A 21,386-nucleotide genomic window follows, 5' to 3' on the forward strand; every position below is an offset into this window, starting at 1 on the left:
CCCACACCATTACTGACCCACTGCCAAACCAGTCATGCTAGAGGATGTTGTAGACAGGAGAACATTCTCCATGGTGTCTCCAGACTGTCACATGTGATTAGCGTGTGAAGAGTACAGAGAGCAAATGTCGACTAGCATTTTCCAGAGAACACCAATCACCTTGCATGGTGTTTGGCTGTAAGCAGAACACACACACACACACACACACACACACACACACACACACACACACACACACACACGTGGATATTGGGCCCTCATACCACCCTCATGGAGTCTGTTTGACAGTTTGAGCAGACACATGAATGTAAGTGGCCTGCTGGAGGTCATTTTGCATGGCTTTGGCACTGCTCCTCCTTGCACAAAGGAGGTAGCAGTCCTGCTGCTGGGTAGTTTCCCACATCTCCTGGTATCTGCTTTATGCTCTGGAGATTGCTGACAGACACAGCTACTCTTCTTGCAACAGCTTGCATTGATGAGCTGCACTAACTGTGCAACTTCTGTTAGTACAATAGACACCGCATTTTTGTACCGCTAGGGTGGTTAGAACCAACCACTCTTATGTGGGTTGTGTTACTAATTTGCTATCATTCCTACCTGTTGTCTGTTCCATTTGCAGAACAGCAGGATAAATTGATGCACAAATTGGTGTCGCTTTTTAAAGGAGGAGAACTAGGCCGTGGGTACCTGTCCTGTGTCGGGTCCGGAACAGTCGGGGCTGTCTCCTCTGTTGACCATGGGGAAAAAAAAAAAAAAAAAAAAATGGAAGAGACTAGACAGACCTTTGCACTCGGAAGCAGGGGGTAGAGACAGAGAGAGACAAAAGTGTAGCGTGCCCGGTAACTGCCAGAAAGCAAGGTGCTGGGCGCTTTGTGAGTTCGTGAGTTCAGCTCACGTTCTGCATAGAGAAAAACTGAGTACTGGGCAGACATTTGTGGCCTACCTTGCCAGTTTATACTTGGCCGCATCAGGGTTCGACGTGAGCTGGCTTGTTTGTTCCGGCCGCACACGTGTTCCTTTTATTTTTTTTTTTGTGAGCAGTGTACATATTATACATCTCCAGTGCGGTTGAATTTCTTGCTTGTCAAGGTTACTATGCTAACGGTTTCAAAATGCAATGTGGCAGAAACATCTAGCAAACTTAGGTCGCGCAACGAGTGTTGCTATATAGTCCCAGTCGAAGGTTAAATACTGTATCCTGAAAAATGACAACCAAGTTCGTAAAAAAAAACAAAACACTTTATTATCTATATACTGTTAAAGAATGCATTTTTTAACATTTGCTTCAACACAGTTGACAAAAATTCTTGTAGGCACTAATCAGTTGAAACAGACGGCATCCTTCCTTAATGGAGTAACTTCCTTTGAACAAGCTTCTGGTTTCACCCCCTGGTTTTAGAAAACAAGCATACGTTAAGTTGTTAACATGTTATAAGCATTAATAATGGAAAGTGAACTTAAAAGGGGCGCAAACATCAGTTGAAATTTGATATTCACACACAAGAGTCCACTAGGCAGTCCTATTCAGTGATAGACATTCTTCCCTGTATGATGGCATGCAGAAATCATAATCAAATCACTGGTGGGACATTGGGATTTCAGTGAAAAAAAGTTCTGAGTATTTTCCAACAAACCTACATATTCTGCTGTTTAAACGTGATTTTCCCCTTTAAGCAGTTACATTGCGCATATAGTTATTCACATGGGTATGTACTGTATGATACACGATAGTGTTATGACAAGGTTTTCCTAAGAAAAAAAAATCGTAGTTACTTACCGATAACGGTATTTCTCTGATCCCATGACGGCACCACGGAGAGAGAGGGCTCCGCCCTCAGGGACAGGAAACCTGCAAATGAAAAAGGCGGTACCTCTCTCCCACATCAGTTGGTTTACAGAGCATTACACAGAACTTTCAGCTGCAACTCAAATGGTTATAAAAATCCAAAATTAATCAAATTAAGCTTAATAGAGGCACCGTGTGGCTAAGTAGTAACACTAACTAACTCACTCTAATGTGCACACCTGTGTGTGAAAGGGAGGGGATGTACGGGTGCCGTCATGGGATCAGAGAAATACAGTTATCGGTAAGTAACTACGATTTTCTCTTTCCCCCCATGACGGCACCACGGAGAGAATTACAAAGATTGTACATCTAGGGAGGGATCACCGCCTCCAGAACCCTTTTCCCAAAGGTGAGATCTGAAGAGGAGGTTAAGTCTAGACAGTAATGTTTGAAAAAAGTAGAGGGGGAAGACCAAGTGGCAGCTCTACATATCCGGTCTTTTGAAGTGCCGGCTTTCTCCGCCCAGGATGATGCCACTTCCCTGGTTCAGTGGGTCCTTACGTCCTCTGGGATGGGCGCCCCGCAAGAGTAGGATAGGGTGATGGCCTCTTATCCACCTTGCCAGTGTGGCCTTCGATGCTTTTTGACCCTTCTGTGGACCCTGAAAACAGACAGAGCCCTATCCTTCCTAAACTCCATCGTGGTTGTCAAATATTGGACCAGGCATCTTTTTACATCTAAAGTGTGTAATACCTCTTCTCTTTTGTTCTTGGGATTGGGACAGAAGGAGGGTAGGGAGATTTCCTGGGTCCTTTGAAACTGTGAAGACACCTTGGGGAGATATGCTGGGTCAGTTCTAAAAATTACCCTATCATCCAGCACTTACATGAAGGGTGAGTGGGCAGGCAAAGCTTGTATATCACTAATAGGCTACGAGGAGGGAGGTCTTAAGGGACAATATTTTTAAGGGAGTGTCGGCTAGGGGTTTGAAGGGGGATTTGGTTAGTGCGTTTAGCACTAGGTTTAGATCCCGGGGGGGGGGGGGGTGCGTAGGGGGACCAGCCTGGATCTACTTTAGGCTCTAATGAATCTCATAACCCATCTATTTTTGGCTAGGTCATGGTTATACAAAGCTCCCAAGGCCGCCACCTGGGCTTTTAAGGTGCTGGTAGCTAATCCCTTTTCCAACCTCCTCTATAGGAATTCCAGAATCTTGTCTATAGGGATTTCGCCCGTTGGGTCGGAGTCTGACACTGACATGAATTTGTTCCACACTTTGCCATATGCTTTAGTGGTTACTGGCTTTCTGCTTTGTAGTAGCGTGGTTACCTAGTTTTAAGAGAAGCCCTTGTTACTTAGGAGTTCCCTCTCAAAAGCCAAGCTGTCATGTGTAAGTTTTTTATGTGGGGGTGATACACTGGTCCCTGGGATAACAGGTCTGGAGTTTCTGGTAGAACCCAGGGATCCGTTATGGACATTCTTCTCAGCCAGGAGAACCATATTCTCCATGGCCAGAAGGGCGCTATGACCACTACCGTCGCCTTGTCCACCCATATTTACCTCAGTACTAAGGGGATGAGAGATATTGGGGGGGAAAGCGTAGGCAGATGACAATCCCAGAGTATCGTGAAAGCGTCTAGAGCTACTGGGCCCCCCCAGGGATCGATTGAGCAGAAGGTTTCCAACTTCCGGTTCTGACTGTTCGCAAATAAGTCTATTTCTGGCCGGCCCCAGAGTTTCACGATCTGGTTGAAGACTAACTGGCTTAGTTCCCACTCCTCCTGTTTTAGACGTGTCCTGCTTAAGAAGTCCGCCGTTCGATTTTCTGAACCCTTTATATGAAGGGCTGTCAGGGATTCTAGATTGTGTTCTGCCAGGTATCTCCATCAGTGGTCGAGATCTGGTGACCCCTGGTGGTTTAGATATGCTACCGCTACCTGGTTGTCTGAGAAGATCCGTGTGTGATGGGAACGAAGTGAATCTAGAAAGTGAATGAGAGCTAGTTTTACTGCCAGCAGTTCCTTCATATTTGAGGAAGCGGACTCTCTTCCCTGGGTCCAGGGCCCTTGTGCCACCTGGTTGCCTAGATGTGCACCACACCCCCAGGGGCTTGCGTCCGTAGTTAGGATCTTTGTCGCAGGCAATGCCCAAGGAACCCCCTTGGCTAGGTTGGCTGGAACTGTCCACCATGTTAAGGAATGTATTGTCTCTGGTGAGATGTTTAACTGCATGTCTAAATTCCCATGTGGGGAAACGTCTGCGCCTAATATTTCCCACTGTAAGTCTCGAGTATGGCTCTGTGCCCACTGAGCTGCTGGCATGCAGGCTGTCATTGACCCCAATAGTGACATTGCTTTTCTCAGGGTAGTGTTTGGGGAAGCTATCATTTGTGACGCTATTTGTGCCATTTTTTGAACCTTCGTCTGCAGAAGATAACATTTCTGTTCGATTGAGTCCAGTGTTATCCCCAAGTACTCCTGCACCTGACTTGGTATGAGTCTGGACTTGGGCAAGTTCAGCATCCACCCTTGACTCAGTAGAGACCTCATGACCATGTCCAATTGTTGTTTGCAGTGGTGAAAGGTGACCCCTATTATTAAGAGATCGTCCAGGTATGGGACTATCAGAATGTTTTGCTCTCTTATGTGGGCCATTACTTCTGACATTACCTTTGTAAATACCCTTGGAGCAATGGCTAGCCTGAAGGGGAGGGCTCTGAACTGATAATGTTTTATCTCCCCCTGGATTGTCACCGCCACCCTGAGGTATTTCCTGTATTCTCTGTGAATAGGCACATGGTAATATGCGTCTCTTAAGTCTAATACGGCCATTAAGCAAGATGGGGAAGAATTTTTATACAAGATTTTATTGTCTCCATTTTGAAGTGCTGAATTTCTAGGAATTTGTTCAGCCTTTTCAGATTTATGATCGCCCTGTACGATCCATCTGGCTTCTTGCGAAGGAAGAGAGGGGAGTAGAAGCCTTTGCCCCTGTCTTGGTAGGGGACTTCTTGTAACACGTTTTTCTCTCTTAGATTCGTTATTTCTTGTTGTAGAGCCAGCTGCTCGTGTGATGTCCTTTGGGGCGTTATCACAAAAGAATCGTTTGGGAGGGCAATGAATTTTAGCCTCAGGCCTTCCTTTATTATGTTTAGTATCCATGAACTTGCGGATATTTTTTCCCAGGCCTGGAGAAAGTAAGATAATCTTCCCCCGACCCAGGGAGTACCTTCATTGTGGCTTCTAATTGTCGGGGGGGGGGGGTTGTTAAACATGAAGCCTTTATTCTTGTTCCTTCTATCCTCCCATCCTTCTTTGTTCCCTTTTGGGGGCTTCCACCGCATAAACCTTCTGTTCCGAAAAGGCCGTTTGTATGACTGGCTGGGGAACCTGGGAAAGGATTTCTTTTTGTCCCCTGCTTTGTCTAGGATGTCGTCCAGCGTTGGGCCAAATAAGAATTCCCCCTCGCATGGGATTGCGCACAATTTGGCTTTTGTCTGCAAATCTCCCGGCCAGCATTTCAGCCATAAGGCGCGTCTTGCGGCATTTGAGAAGGCCGCTGTCATGGCTGCCAGCCTGGTTGAGTCTACCGACGCATCCGCCAGAAAAGCTGCTGCCCCCTTCCTTACCGAAACTGATCTCTGCATTGTTTCTCTTGGGACTTTCCCCTTTATCTGAGAATCTAAATGGTCCAGCCAGACCATCAGGGCGCGTGCCGTACACGTGGCTATGGCTGGCTTTAGCCCCCCTCCTGCTGCTTCCCAAGCGTTTAAAAAAGTTTCAGCTTTTTTATCCATTGGGTCCTTCAGGGTACCCATGTCTTAAAAGGTTGTAAAAAAATTTGCCCTGCCCTTTGGTGACCGCTACATCTAATTTATGGGCTTTGCTCCATAAGGAGCAGGCTGGGTCGTCAAAAGGGTATTTTCTCTTTGGTGTTAGGACTTTTTTTTATCCAGCTTTTTCCACTCTAGCTTGATAAGGGAGTGGATTTTCTCATTAATCGGGAAAGCCCTCCTTTTTTTTGCTCTAGCCCTCCGAACATTATATCTCGGGCGGTTTTCTTAGGGCGTTCGTCTACCAGTCCCATAGTTGTCCTCACAGCTTTTACCAGGGCGTCCGTCTCCTCAATGGGAAAGCAGCTGCGTCCCCCTTCTGAGGATGATGAAGAGGACTGGGAGGATGATGAGTTACTTGAGTCGGATAGTTCACTTCCCGACTCACTGACGCTCGACTCTGGGGATCTATGCCTGGACCGGCGTTTCTTCTTTGAGGTTCTGGTGCCCTTAAGGGCATCTTCGACCTGGGTTTTTATTAATGTTTTGAGGTCTAAAGCAAACCTCGGGGATTCCTCCTGTATTGTCTGCTCTATGCAAGCCGCACAGAGCTTTTTCTCCCACGTAGGGGGTAGCTCCTCCGTGCATATAGCACATACCATGTGTTTAGATTTGGTAGTGCATTTACGCCCCTGAAAAAGAAAAATTAATAATCGCAATTTAGCGAGCGGGCATTCACGGAGATCACTCACCCTCCTGTGGAATGAACGATATCGTCTCGGGCGTAGGGATTATCTCCACTGCTGAATCCACTTCTGGCTGTGCCGCCATGGTGGAGCTTTGGCTGCGCCGCGATCCTGTATGACCGCTGCTGCTTCGCTGCTGGGAAGAGTCACGATGGCGCTGCAGGTGCTGGTGCGGTTCCAGCGTTTGCTGTGGTCCCTGCTTCGGGGACCGCCGCCGTGTCTCCTTCTCCCTCTGCGGTTTCCCACTCATGGTGACAGCTTCCTTCTCCTTCAGGGGTGGCTTTTTAAACCTTATTTCCCTTTTTTGTTTGTTTTTTCAAATTTGCCGCCACTGCCCCCTTCCCAGGGATCCCTGCGCCCCGCCGGGTATCCTGCGCCCTCCCGGCGTGTCCTGTACTCGAGGCTCCAGTAGCCGCCGCCACCCCTGCTCTGCGCTGCAGAGGCCTGCCTGCCTTGTAGCTCCCGGTGGCTGCCGCCGCCTCCCCCACTCCAAGGTATGGCAGTCTCTGACCTGTGGCCCCCGGTGACCGCCGCCACCTGCACAGGCTGCCTTGTCCGGCTCAGCAGGGCTCTCCTGTAGTGACCGCCACTATACTTCAGGAGCCACCCCCCCCCCTCTTTTTTTTTTTTTTCCCCATTTTTGGGATTGGCAGACTTCTCCTGGCTTCTTCACTGCCTCTCCCCACTCACTCTCAAGGTCCATCGACCCCGGTGGTGGTGCTTCGGGGGGAAGCTTGTCCAAGGCCTCGACCCAGCTGAGGCAGGGAGCCCCGCTGCCTATCACCGGACTGGATCGGTCCCCGGAATCCTGCGATGACTTGTCAGGTACGTGCTGTAGGTTCCCAGTCAGGGACAGGAAACCAACTGATGTGGGAGAGAGGTACCGCCTTTTTCATCTGTAGGTTTCCTGTCCCTGAGGGCGGATCCCTCTCTCTCCATGGTGCCGTCATGGGGGAAAGAGAAAAACTCAAATATAAAAAGCTGTTAAAACATTCCCTCCCCACGAAACGCTATACAATGAGAGCAGACCTCACCACACAATAATGCAGGTCTGACATGAAGCCCAGTCCATGGTTGAGCTTCACAGGAGGACCAAGATGACAGCTTTGGCCCATCAGGATTCAAACTGACATTGTAACCATTATTTCCATGCGATCACAGTGGCATGGCAGGGCATGATGAGAATGGTTAAACTGCAGCAATCAGATCCAACTACGGTTGCTGCACTTACAGGCAACTGATAGCTATGGTAAGAGCAGGCACTAGCCCGCTATGGAATTAAATTTGGGGACAAGACATTTTAGTGGTAAAAATATAATTCATTCTTCACTGCCCAATGGTATAAAATTCTGCCAGGCACATGTGGTATCATGCTCACTGTACCCATAGATGAATTCATTGGGGATGCATTTTGTAAAATTGCCTCACTTATGAGGGTTTTCTGCTGTTCTGGCACTTCAGGTGCTCTCCCAGCGGGTCATGGCACCTGCAAAAATTACAAAAGCTACAAGAGACAAAATGAGCAAAAACCCTGCTGTAACTAAGTAAAAAGCAAAAGTGCATTTAAATAGAGTTCTTAGCAATACTGCTTTTGATCAAAAATAGCATAAAAGCCGTGCCACAGTCAAAGTGGCTCTGATCGGGGCGGTCCTACACTGTCTAATATTAGAAACCTTACCATGTGTCAAAGTTGACGGCTTTTATGCCATTTTTTTAAATCAAAAACAGTATTACCAAGAACTCCATTATTTAAATGCACTTTTGCTTTAGTTATAGCAGGGTTTTGCTCATTTTGTCTCTTGTAGGTTTTGTATGCTTTATGGCCAATCTGAACATGCATTTGTGTGCTGCATGTATACCAACTCAAACCAAGCTCAATTTGTGTTTTTTTTTTTCGGCAAACCATAACAGTAAAATATGCACTATAATATGGCGCTCCTTCCCTTCTGAGCTGTGCATTGTGCCTAAAAAGCAATTCCGGATTACATATAGGGTATTGGCGCACACAGGAAAAAAAAAAAAAAAATGGACCTCAGAGTTTGTTGTGCAGAGTGAGCCAATACCCTATATGTAAATCAGGAAATACTTTTCAGGCACAGTGCAAAGTTCAAAAGGGAAGAAGAACTTCTGATTTGCGAGTGTCGTGACCCACTGGGAGAGCCCCTGAGGTGCCAGGACAGCAGAACCCCCATAAGGCTACTTTCACACTTGCTTTTTTTTGCGCTGCGTGCGCAGTGCAAACGCGCATAAAAAAACGCATCATGCGTTTGTTATGTGGTTTCTTGTTTTTTGTGCATGGTTTTTACAAAAACCACACGCGCTTTTTGCGCATGACCATGTGCACGTCTGCGCTCCCATAGACTGTTTTTGGGTGAATTTTGTGCGCATGCGTTTTTTGAGACAGGTCAGACGCACAAAAAATGCAACAGGATGCATTTTGTGCGCCCGGGCGCACACTACAAAAAAACACATGCGCATACAAACGCATGACTATGCGCACCCATGTTAAGTGTAGGAAAAAACGCATGCGCATTTATGCGCAAAAAAGCAGCACAAAAAAAACGCAAGTGTGAAACCAGCCTAAGTGACCAAGTTTTACAACCTACACGTTTCAATGAATTCCTTAAGGGGTGCAGTGATCATGTTGACTCCATGGGTGGGGATCACAGAATTTTATACCATAAGGCAGTGAAGAAAAATTACATTTTTAACCACCAAAGTTTTGTTTTAGGCTCAGATTTTACATTTTCACAAGAGGAAATTGGTAAAAATGGCACCAAAATTTGTCCCATTATACCCCATATGTGGCTGTACAGTACCACTTAGCTAAACTGCGAGACTCTGGAGGGATGGAGTAGCATTTGCCTCCTGGAGTACAGATTTTCCTAGAAAAGTTTGCAGACTATATACAGACTCCTTTCAAGTGCAAGAAGAGCAGAATACCCCCCCTCCACTGACCCCATTTTGTAAATTACCGTATACCCCTTTTGGGAATTTATCTACAGATGTAGTGATGGATTACATTATGTCCTTCTCATGGTTCTGGAGACATGCACCTGTAAATTAAGCGGGCTCTCCTCACTACAGAAAGGTCAAACATGTGGACACTAAATGTGGTTTTGTCATAATGTGGGGCTCAGAAGGGAGGTGTGGGGCCGATGAGCCACAGTGTTTTTCCAGAGCCTTTGTACTACTAGTAATGTATTGCTGTTAACAGATGGACCTGAGTGGGGGCTTTTTTGTGGATCGAGTAAAAGCCTTTGAGAACATTTTACGTAACATTTGGAATCACACTTATCCTGCTCTTTACACTGAGCACTTACATTAGGGTTTCCAACTAGATCGCCAAATGACGCAATTCAGATGACACTCCTGACTGGTCCATTCACTAATGAGGATGCAGAGTTGCTCTGTACACCATCTGGCTTCTTCTCAGTGGTGTCCTTTTCAGAAGTGCACAAAACAGATGTGGACACCGCCAAGTCATAGGCCAGGCAGTGTTCCTTCATCTGCCTCATTGAAATGCATGATTCAGATGGAACCCCCGGTGTAAGACACCAGAGATGTACAAGGAAACCCCAGTGTAAGCGCTCCATGTAGACCAGAGGACTAATGTGCGCAGAGCCCTAGTGCAATCTTTGGGAAGCAGAATGAACAAAGCAGCAGGTCAAGAACTGGTTTTAATTGTATTTTTTTACATCATTCCTTGTGCAGTATAAGTGATTAGATTACTATTCTTCATGTGGGTGCGATTACAACGATACCAGATTTATAACTTTCTTTGTTTGGCTGACATCACAAGATAAATTTGGGGCAAAGACAAGATTTTGTAGCACCATATTTGAGAGCCATTAGTTTTCCACATTTCTGCCGACAGTCATCTGAGTGCTTGTTTTTTGTGGGACGAGTTGGTTTTTATTAGTAACCATTTTCAGTCTCAATTTTTTTTTTTTTTTTGATTGCCTTCATTCCATTTTTTTATACCATTCCGCATGTGGTAAAATTGATAATGCAGCTTTCTTCGGGTCAGTGCGATTACAGAGCCACCACATTTATTTTTTTTATATGTTTTGGCCCCTTTTACACAAACTTAGAATACAACAATGCAAACATTTTTTTTTTCTGAGCGCTATAACTTATTCTCCGATGGAGCTGTATGGCAGCTTGTTTTTTTTTTGTGGGTCAAGATGACGTTTTCAGCTATACATTTTTATTTACATTAGTCTTTTAGGCTGTGTGCCCACGTAGCGATTTAAGCATTTTTGCCCGATTTTCGGCACGAAAACGTTTAAAAATCGTGTACAGAGCGCACCCCATGCATTCCTATGGCATTCCGCACATGCTGTACTAATGTGGCGCTTTTTTCCACGGCGGAATCGCATCGCGGGAAAAAAAAAAGAAAAAAAAAAGAAAAATCGCAGCATGGTCATTCTTTTGTGCGGAATCGCAAAGAATTGCCGCGATTCCACAACCATAGGAATGCATGAGAATCGCTTACTTCCCGCATGTGGCTATGCCCACCATGCGCGAAGTTAAGCGTCTCATGTGCGGTTGGTACCCATGGTGTGGAGGAGAGGAGACTGTCCTCCAGGCCCTGGGTACCATACCCCTGTAAAAAAAAAAAAAAAAAAAAAAAAAAAAAAAAAAAAAAAAAAATCGGGGTGTATTTTCCTTCCGGCGTCACGCGCTGCATTCCCGGCAATGCCTTGCGGCAAGGTCCTGTGATGACGTGGTCTCGCGAGATGGCTATAGCAACGCGAGACCAACGTTATCACAGGTCTCGCAAGGCATTACTGGGAACGCTGAGGCCCGGGAATGCAGCGCGTGACGCCGGAAGGTAAATATACCCCGATTTTTTTTATTTTTTTTAGCATTTTAACATTTTATCTTTTACTATTGATGCCGCATAGGCGGCCTCAATAGTAAAAAGTTGCTCACACTTGTCAAACACTATGTTTGACGAGTGTGACCAACCTGTCAATCACTTTCCAAGCGATGCTTCAAATCGCTTGGAAAGTGCTTGAGAAAGTCGCGGTAAAATCGCAGTAAAATCGCGCAGAAAAAAACGCGCAATTTCTGGGAAGGAGTCCGGTTTTTAGTGTCCGGAATAAAACGCTAGGTGGGCCCATAGCCTTATTCCACTTTATTCGGCAGCAAAATGCAGTTTGTTAATTTACTCACTTTTCACGGTGTTTATTATTATTTATATAGTGCCATTAATTCCATGGTGCTGGACATGAGAAGGGGGGTTACATACAAAGTTATAAATATCGTTAACAGTATCAAATTTACAATGACAGACTGGTACAGATGGGAGAGGACCCTGTCCTTGCGGACTTACATTCTATGTGTTTATCTATTGTGACAATTTTATAGGTCATGTCGTTCTGGACGTGGAGATGCCAAATATGTACTTTTGTTTATCTTTACATCAAAATATGCATTTATGGGTACAATAAGTTAAAGTAAAAATTAAAACTATAGTCTCTCTCTATGGGACTTCCATTTTAGCAGGCTGAACGCCATTATAAAGCACTGCAGTGCTTTAGAACTGTCAGTTCTGCACTGACATGTTTTTTAGACCATGCATGGTCTAACAAGCTTGAGAGTCCGATGACCCAGACGTAGTCCTGATGACCTCAGGTCTCCGTGGCATCCATCGGGACCTCGTGAAGACATCACATGGAAGAGGAAGGGGCTCTCCCCTCATATTATTTATTTATAAAGCACCTTTGGTTCCATGGTGCTGTACATGAGAAGGGGTTACATACATATCGCCTCCCATCTAAATGCTGTGCTCTATCTCGATTGAAGCATTTAGGGGGTTAAACAGCCAGGAGAGGTGCAGGCACTGCTCTGGGAAACGAGAGCCAGGTGTCATCTGTAATGTTCGCTGAACACCTGGCAGTGAAATAGAGACATATACATGTTTTGTGGTAGGTAAACTCAGCTGCTCACAGAGGTAGACACATGAATGTTTTTCCTGCTGGTTTATTTAACTCACAGCATAACCCAGTGCAGGGTTAGACAAAATAAACCTGTCCTTTCTGGCAAAACCGGGAACCAAAAAGATAACGTACAGCACAGACCATATGCCTGCAGAGAGCTGACCACTCAGGGTACAATCAGAGCCCAGTACAGTTCCTGCCTCCAGACTCGGACAGAATACAAACAGTAGCAGGACATTTCACATGCTGAACCACACCTTTGGGGTGGAGATATGGATAGTAGTCCATCTTACAGCTACTCACAAAAAAACCCAACCCTGTCATGGCTGATTAACCCCTCAGCACATAACATGCTGCAGAGAGACTTCTGGGTTTTCACATCAGGGAAGATAGCAAAGTGATATATTGTGACAAGGTCACTGGCAACGTAATAAAATATATACACACACGTCAAATATCATGAAGGGGTTAATATACAGATAAAAATCCCCCGAGGATGAAACTATGAGACATGTGGTGGCAAGCACTAGTCTGCATTTCCAGTGGGATTACATCTAAAAGCTTGCCCAGTCCCACTAACAGGAGCTCTGTGGAACGCTCGCTCTGTCTGCAACAAACTTTCCTTCATCCATGATCTTTTTATTACTAACAAACTTTCCTTCCTCACCATCACCAAAACCTGGCTCACCCCCCTCTGACACAACCTCTCCTGCTGCACTCTCGTATGGTGGATTCCACCTTTCCCACACTTCCCGCCCCAGCAGCAAGCATGGTGGAGGAGTTGGTTTTCTCCTGTCAGATAACTGCTCCTTAACCCCAATCCCACTGCCACCCCCACCCTTCCTTTGAGGCGCACTCTGTGCGCATCTACTCTTCCTCCAACCAGCTGTCATATACTGCCCTCCATGGCCAACCACCACCTGGCTATTTCATTTCCTTTCCACCGACATCCCCACTATCATCTTGGGTGACTTCAACATCCCCATTGACACTTCCCTCTCAGCTGCCACTAAGCTTCTATCTCTCACTTCCTCCTTCAGCCTCACTCAATGGTCTTCTGCAGCCACTCACAAAGATGGCCAAACACTAGACCTCATCTTCACCCGCCTCTGCTCCCCATCTAGCTTCTCTAAGGGTACCATTACACTTAGCGATGCACCAGCGATCCCGACCACAATATGACGCGGTCAGGATTGCTGGTGCATCGCTAAGTGGTCGCTAGTGAGCTGCCAAACAGGCAGATCTCACCAGCGACATAGCAGCGGTCGGGGGTCGCTACTTACCTGTCAGACGAGGTGATCCTGACGTCCTCCCGCCTGTGTCCACGCGTCGCTCATCCGCGCCACATGAAGCGCCCGACGAGAAATGGTCCAGCACGTTCTAGCGCGATCAGCGATAATCAGCAGGGGAGCCGGTCGGAGGCAAGTAGCACATGTAGCGATATAGCTAGCAATATCGCTGCTACGTCACAAAACCAGTGACGTTACAGTGATATTGCTAGCGATATCGCTATGTGTAATGGGCCTTTAACTCACCTCTTCCTCTCTCTGACCACAACCTACTTACATTCTCTACCCTCTCCTCCTCAGGTCCATAATCCCCACCTCAAAAAACTTGCACACCCTCGCAGAAATCTTCAACACCTTGATCTATGCTCACTGTCTGAATCCCTCCTCCCTCTTACAGACATAAGTTCCCTACACAATGCAGATGCAGCTCTATATAACACCACAATAGCTGTAGCTTTGGAATCAGTTCCCACTTTCAAACATACCAAAGCTCGCAAAATCAACAGACAGCCCTGGCACATCAGTCTGACCAAAGAACTGAGGCAGGCTTCCAGGGCTGCTGAGCGGAGATGGAAAAGATCCCACTCCAATGAGGACTTCATCTCATTCAAACAGTCCCTCACTACTTTCAAGGCCACACTCGCTGCAGCAAAACAAACCTACTTCTCATCTCTCATATCCTCCCTGTCTCACAACTCTAAACAGTTAAGCCCCCGTTACACATAGCGATATCGCTAGCAATATCGCTGTAACGTCACCGATTTTGTGACGTAGCAGCGATATTGCTAGCGATATCGCTATGTCTGATACTTACCTCCTTACCTCCCCCGCTGCTCATTGCTGGTCGCGCGAGAACGTCCTGGATCATTTCTCGTCAGGCGCTTCCTGTGGCGCCGACGAGCGACGCGTGGATGCGGGCGGGAGGACGTCAGGATCACCGCATTTGAAAGGTAAGTAGTGACCCCCGACTGCTGCTATGTCACTGGTGAGATCAGCCTGTGTGGCAGCTAACTAGCGACCACTTAGCGATGCACCAGCGATTCATATCGTTGTCGGGATCGCTGGTGCATCGCTAAGTGTAACGGTACCCTTATTCAACACCTTCAATTCTCTCCTCCGCCCCCCAGCACCTCCTCCCTCATCTCAGTTGAAGACTTTGATGTTATCAATCACCTTGAAAAATGAGGCAGAGACAGTCTTGGTCAACAACCCCCCCCCGCCTCCAAAACCAACTTCTCTACCATTACAGAAGAACGACTCTCCACTCTACTCTCAAGATCACATCTCACTACCTGTCAGGGTGGATTTGATTTAAATCTAACTGATTTAAATCACGATTTAAATCACTAGTCAGTAAGGCTTGATTTAAATCAGTGATTTAAATCAAAGTTTCTACCTAAACTAGTTCTTGCTACTTTAACATGCAAGTAGATGAAGATTTTTAGAATCACTTTTTATATTACTTTTTTCTCCCCAGTTTAATGGGTTAATCATTCATATTTGGACACCACTGTTTTGTTGTACTTAGGAAGGAGAAAAATAATCCTGACCTTAACAATTTAAATAGATTTATTCAACTGAAACAACAACATTACAGCATAAGTTATTTGCTTAAACAAACATCCATGTTTGTTAACTAATTTGGCTAAACAAAATACAGTATATATATATTTTAAGAAACTTAGACTGTCAGCCCAGCCGACACATGAAAAACTTAAATACTACTGTCCCTGCTGTCCTCTGTAGCTCACTTGTCGTCATCTTCATCATCATCTTCTTCTTTGTTCCTATTCATAATCTGGAAAAGAAAAACAAGCTTTCCTGCTTTATTGGGTCCCAACCGATTTCTCAATTTAGAATGAATGAGTCCAAAGGAAGAGAATATTCTTTCAACGCCTGCAGAAGAAGCTACTGCTGTTAAAAGTGAAATCATTACTTGAACAGTCTCTAAATCCAAGCGCTTAAGTGACTTCCACCAGTTTACTGGTGTGACCTTCCTTAAAATATCTTCAGCAAACATATATTTCTTGAATGGTTCCCCCTTAGCTCTGAAGTTTATTATAGTTGGCATTAAAGATGGATGATTGCTGGATACCCATGTCATAGCTAACTCCTCTTCCTCAGCACTTAGGTTTTGACCCTGATATTGGATATTGACAATATTTGCCAAAAAATGAGCTGGAGTCAGTGCTTGTCCCATTCGTTTGTTTACTGCTTGTAATTTAATTCTGTCCATGTGTAGTTCTGTTTTTAAGTGTTCACTCAGTTCCTTCCAAATTTCAACAGCATCCGCAATAAAACAGCTATTTTTCTGTATTTTGTTTAAAGCTTGAGAGATGGGTTTCAGGAAGCTCAGCATATGTTCAACATTTCTCTTAAGCCCAATGTTGAGGATTTTGGCCGTGACAGTGCCATCTATTTTATCTCGATTTTCTTCACAAAGTGTCATCAGAATAGGCCAGTTTTTGATATACTGCTCAAAACAGTCCACCAAAGAGTTCCATCTAACATCTTGTGGGAGCGTTAGCTTGGTTCCACCCATCCTTTTCAGAGCTGCTGCAGCAAAATGATTATTACGGAAGTATTTAGCAATTTCAACAACATTAGCCTTTATTTCTGGAACACTTAAGTCTTTGGCTAAGAGGTGCAGCAAATGAGCACTGCAACCATATGTTATTAGCAGCTTTGTATTCCCTCCCTGCTCTTCTAAATCTCTTCTCATCTTGGATACGTTTGCAGCATTGTCAGTGACCAAACTGCGTACTAGACATTTGAATTTTTGTTCACATGTCGTTATAGCTTTTACTGCCACTTCTTGTAAGTATTCTGCTGTGTGTGCATTTCCTGACGTATCAGTTGTTTGTGCAAGGAAGACTTTACTTACTTCTGTTGTTATACAAGCACATACAATAGGATCATTGTGGACATTACTCCACCCATCAATACTTAGGTTAACAATTTTACCCTCCAGAGCTGTTGCACATTGCTCCATTTCTCTGTCATACACTTGATCCAGCAGTTTCCCTGCAACATCAGCTCTGCTGGGTGGACTGTATCCTGGTCTCAGTGACTGAACCATATTAATGAAATGTCGGTTCTCAGACGGAAAGAAGAGTTTGTTGCATAAATAAACTGGGCAATTTTTTCATCAATCAACTCTTTTTCTAATCTGCTAGTTCTTATCACAAACCTATCTATGGTGGTTCCAGGAGGTAAAGGTTTTTTCTTCCTTTTGGGTGATGGTGATATGTGGCTGTGGGTGTCTGATGATGATGATGCTGCTAATGAAGCACTATCCTGGATGGATAACTCTGAAACTGTAGAACAGGATGATGGTGATCTTGGAGGTGGATAGTTTCCAGAATCCATGAATTCCCCTAAACAAAAAAAGTCAATGCTGTTATTTTGTTTATACAATTTCTGCTTATTGTACACAACACATCACTGCCCCTGCCCCAAAAGGAATATTTGTTTTTCTTCATAACTGTACCAAATGACAGTAACATGCAGTAATAAGAAATATAATTTTTCTCACACATGATAGTTCAGTCTTTAGAAATAGGATTCAATAAAAATGTTTACCAACCTGAAGATCCTGCCTGTTCAGAAGTGTTTCTTTGGTCATCTTCATCACCGCACTTCTCATGATGTTGCCTCATTCGCGCCACCAGGCCTTTGTTGCATCGTTTGCATTTTGCACGCATGCCTGCCTTACCGATAGGCGAAGGAGCTTCATTAAAATATTCCCAAACTGGGTCTCTTTTACGGCCTGCTGCCATTACAAGGAAAGAATGTAATAAACCTCAGATCGTACACACAAACAGATCCAGACTTGTCTGTCTGTGGCTATGCTGCAGTATTGTGCTCAAAGTTTCACTTTCATTTTCTTGTCTGCTTGCCCTTCCTCCTCCTCACACTTAGATTCACATTCTTCTTGTGTTGTGCAGATCTATTCCACTCCAAACAATCAGAAACATATTGTCTAACTTCTTGGACTTGGCACTGAAGGGGTTGATTCTGTATTCATAGGTTTGTAGAACAATAGGAATAAGGTCTTTTTCTCAACTCTGTTCATGTTGTAACATTTTTGCCGTGAAGAAGAGGCTGGGACCTCTGCGGAGTCAAATTCAGTTTTGAGAACTGCGTAAGTAAAGCGAGCGTCTGTGATAATATAGGAGAGAAACTGCCCACTAATCCTACAGAAACCTCTGGAAGAGCATGGCATTGTGAATGTTACACATATACAGCCTTTATTCTACTGAGTTAAACAACTCAGCTTTATCTCATAAATGGAAGAACCTTTGGATGGTAAAATATTTTCCTCAAAAAGCAGTTTATTGAAAAAAATCCGATTTAAATAAAAAAAAATCCGATTTTTTTTTTATTTTTTTTTAAAAAAACATTGATTTTTATCCACCCTGCTACCTGTGCATGTGACCCGATCCCTTCCCACTTCATTCCAAAACTCACCACAGTCTTCATCCCAACCCTAACCCATCTCTTCAACCCATCACTAACAACTGGTGTTTTCCCCTCAAGCTTTAAACATGCCTTAATCATACCTATCCTCAAAAAGCCCTCTCTTGACCCATCCACTGTTTCTAGCTATCGCCCTATATCACTTCTTCCCTATGCCTCAAAACTACTGGAACACGTCCATCTTGAACTATCCTCCCACCTCTCTTCTTGCTCCGTCCTTAACCGATTACAATCTGGCTTCCGGCCACACCATTCCACTGAAACTGCCCTAAGATCACCAATGACTAGCCGCCAAGGTCAAGTGACCCTACTCTGTCCTCCTCCTCCTGGACCAGTCCTCTGCCTTTGACACAGTGGACCATTCCATATTACTACAGACCCTCTCATCTCTTGGTATCACAGACTTGGCCCTATCTTGGATTGCGTCATACTTAACAGACCGGACATTCAGCGTCTCCCACTCGCACACCACCTCCTCACTGCGCCGCCTATCCGTCGGAGTCCTGCAAGGTTCACTCCTAGGGCCCTTGCTCGTCTCCATTTACACCTTCGGCCTCAGACAGCTCATAGAATCTCATGGCTTTCAGTATCACCTCTATGCTAATGACACAGTGCTACATCTCTGGACCAGATATCACCTCCCTACTAAACAGAATCCCTCAATGTCTGTCTGCCATTTCATCCTTCTCTGCTAGATTTCTAAAACTTAATATGGACAAAACAGAATTAGTCATCTTTCCACCCCCCCATCTCACGTGACCCCCCCCCCCCACGAACCTATCCATTAAAGTAAACGGCTGCCCACTCTCTCTCCAGTCCCACAAGCTCGCTGCCTCTGGGTTATCCTTGACACTGATCTCTTTCAAACCACATATCCAAGCCCTTTCCATTTCCTGCCGACTTCAACTCAAAAATTTCACGGATCCAAACATTCCTCAACCAAGAATCTGCAAAAAACCCTAGTCCATGCCCTCATCTCACACCTGGACTACTGCAACCTCCTGCTCTGTGGCCTCCCCTCTAGCACCCCTCCAATCTATTCTAAACTCTGCTGCTTGACTAATCCACCTGTTCCCCCTCTATTCCCTGGCCTCTCCCCTCTGTCAAACCCTGCACTGGCTCCCCATTACCCAAAGACTCCAGTTCAAAACCCTAACCATGACATACAAAGCCATCCACAACCTGAGTTCTCCATACATCTGTGACCTCGTCTCCCGGTACTTACCTACACGAAAACTCTGATCCTCACAAGATCTCCTTCTGTATTCCTCTCTTATCTCCTCTTCCCACAATCGCATACAAGACTTCTCCCGCACATCCCCCCTACCACAACATATCAGACTCCCGCCTACCATGGAAACCTTCAAAAAGAACCAGAAGACCTACCTCTTCCGACAAGCCTACAACCTGCAGTAACCACCGTTCTACCAAACCGCTGCACGACCAGCTCTACCCTCGCCTACTGTATCCTCACCCATCCCTTGTAGATTGTGAGCCCTCGCAGGCAGGGTCCTCTCTCATCCTGTACCAGTCGTGACTTGTATTGTTTAAGATTACTGTACTTGTATATATTATGTATACCCCTCCTCACATGTAAAGCGCCATGGAATAAATGGCATAATACTACTAATAATACTAAAATGTGCATTTCCATTTCCTAAATCCTATCCAAATATGTAGTAGGTGTAATATTAGCGAATACCTCCAATTAGAAACCGTATAGTTTTTCTGATTCGTTTTGTCCCATTCCACATGTGCCTTAGTGGCTATTGGTCATAATTGTGGATACCCAAGACCCTCATACTTAAAACGACATTAAAAAGTTGTGGGCCTAAAGGATGTACAATAGTGAGACAAAATATAAGTGGCAACATAGGATGGCAGGCAATCATTGACAGCAGCAAAAAGCAATTTGCAAGTCCATTAGGTTATACCACCAAAACTGAATACGATTAAGCGTAAATTAGCATTCCTAACTCACATTAAAGTGCAGAGTGCATATAAAGAACATAGGGCAGATTCCATAGTGCTACAGAAGCAAAATATACATATAGTATGCTGCAAGAGTGTAAGAAAGTGTTTACCTGAACCATGCGATGGTGACGCAAACCCATAGTCTGGACATGGTATAGTGGCATTTGTTCCCTGTATCTGGTAGTATGTGGTATTTGGTCACTATGTGGTGGTAATGTCATCTGGTCATGGTGTGGTGGGATTTGTTCCTTATATGTGGCATCATTGGTCTTTGTATAGGGGGATTGTGTTGTGTATGGAGGTCACTTGTTATCTCTTTTGGAAATAATCTTCCCCCTAATTGATATCAAATACTTGGACACTTGACCCCTCTCTGTCCTGTGACTTATACAGCAGCAAATATGTACTTACAGGGCTTGATGAAAGCCTATGGCCATGTTCACACATTTAGTTTTTGGTCAGCATTTGTAAGCCAAAGCTAGTAGTGGGTGATAAAATTCAGAAGTGGTGACGTGTTTCTATTATAATTTCTCTGTTCCACTCCTGGTTTTGCCTTACAAATACCAATGTAAAATACTGAACGTGTGAATGTGGTCAAAGGATAAGTTATAGATTGGTGGGGGTCGGACTTCTGGGACCTGCACAGATCTGCAGAATATGCAACTTTTATTCCCATTTGTATGGAGTAGCATATACAGCTCGACCACTGATCCATTCATTCCCTAAGGGGCTGCACTTGGCTTTTTCTGGAAGCTCCCAAAGAAGGGAGCTGTGGTCAGACATCCCATCTGCCACGCCATTTTAAAATGGGGATAAAAGTTCCCCGTTCTTCCAATCGGTGCGGTTTCCAATGGGTGGATTCTACTCCTCAAAGTTATCATCTACCTGTGGATTGGTGATAACATTAAAGGGTTCTTTGGTGAAAACACGTTAACTACCGTAATTGTAAATGTACATACGTAGTTATGGTGTGCGCATAGATGTGCAGGAGCCTCCTGTGTTTTCCAGTTGATGCTCCACTGTATCAAGGGTAAAGGCTAACAGATATTTAAAATAGCTGTAGGGTGGGGCCCTAGAGTTCATTCCACTTATGGGCCCCAGACACCCCAATCTGACCCTGTGGATAGCAGTGACAAAACAGATGTGTAAAGAAGGCCCAATAATGGAGCAGTGCCCATACAAGTGCAGTGCTGCACTACCAACACTATTAGAAGAGAGTCTGTTGATCCATGCAAAGTCTATATGCATTACAGCTTGCATGGGTGACCTGTGGGTAGAGTACGAAATGGTGTTCGTTGGAAAACCCTCAAGGTTTTTCCATAAAGAACAAAGTAGATTTTAAATTAATACATACTGGAATAATGTTGGAGAGTCTTAAAGAAAACGCATTCC

The 21,386-nt window shown here is 45.0% G+C and overlaps 2 protein-coding genes across 2 annotated transcripts in view; both read right to left on the reverse strand.

Annotated features, from left to right (window-relative positions):
- Positions 1-1,221: 1,221 nt before the first annotated feature.
- The window catches only part of IFI30 (IFI30 lysosomal thiol reductase), an 84,369-nt gene continuing 64,204 nt past the window's right edge, over positions 1,222-21,386 (reverse strand). Inside the window, exon 7 of the mRNA XM_073544982.1 lies at positions 1,222-1,389. Within this exon, the coding sequence (XP_073401083.1) occupies positions 1,321-1,389 (69 nt within the window). The 3' untranslated portion in view covers positions 1,222-1,320. The remainder of the gene's footprint in view (positions 1,390-21,386) is intronic.
- Positions 15,093-18,770, reverse strand: LOC141048908 (uncharacterized). The gene is made up of 2 exons (XM_073544981.1): positions 17,128-18,770; positions 15,093-16,918 (listed from the first exon to the last, which is right to left on the reverse strand). Exon 2 carries the CDS (start codon positions 16,618-16,620, stop codon positions 15,289-15,291), a length of 1,332 nt encoding a protein of 443 aa, XP_073401082.1. The 5' UTR covers positions 16,621-16,918; positions 17,128-18,770; the 3' UTR covers positions 15,093-15,288.

This window comes from Dendrobates tinctorius, unplaced genomic scaffold (genome assembly GCF_039654945.1).
Source record: "Dendrobates tinctorius isolate UK_male_01 unplaced genomic scaffold, ASM3965494v1 ptg000011l, whole genome shotgun sequence".
Taxonomy (NCBI): domain Eukaryota; kingdom Metazoa; phylum Chordata; class Amphibia; order Anura; family Dendrobatidae; genus Dendrobates; species Dendrobates tinctorius.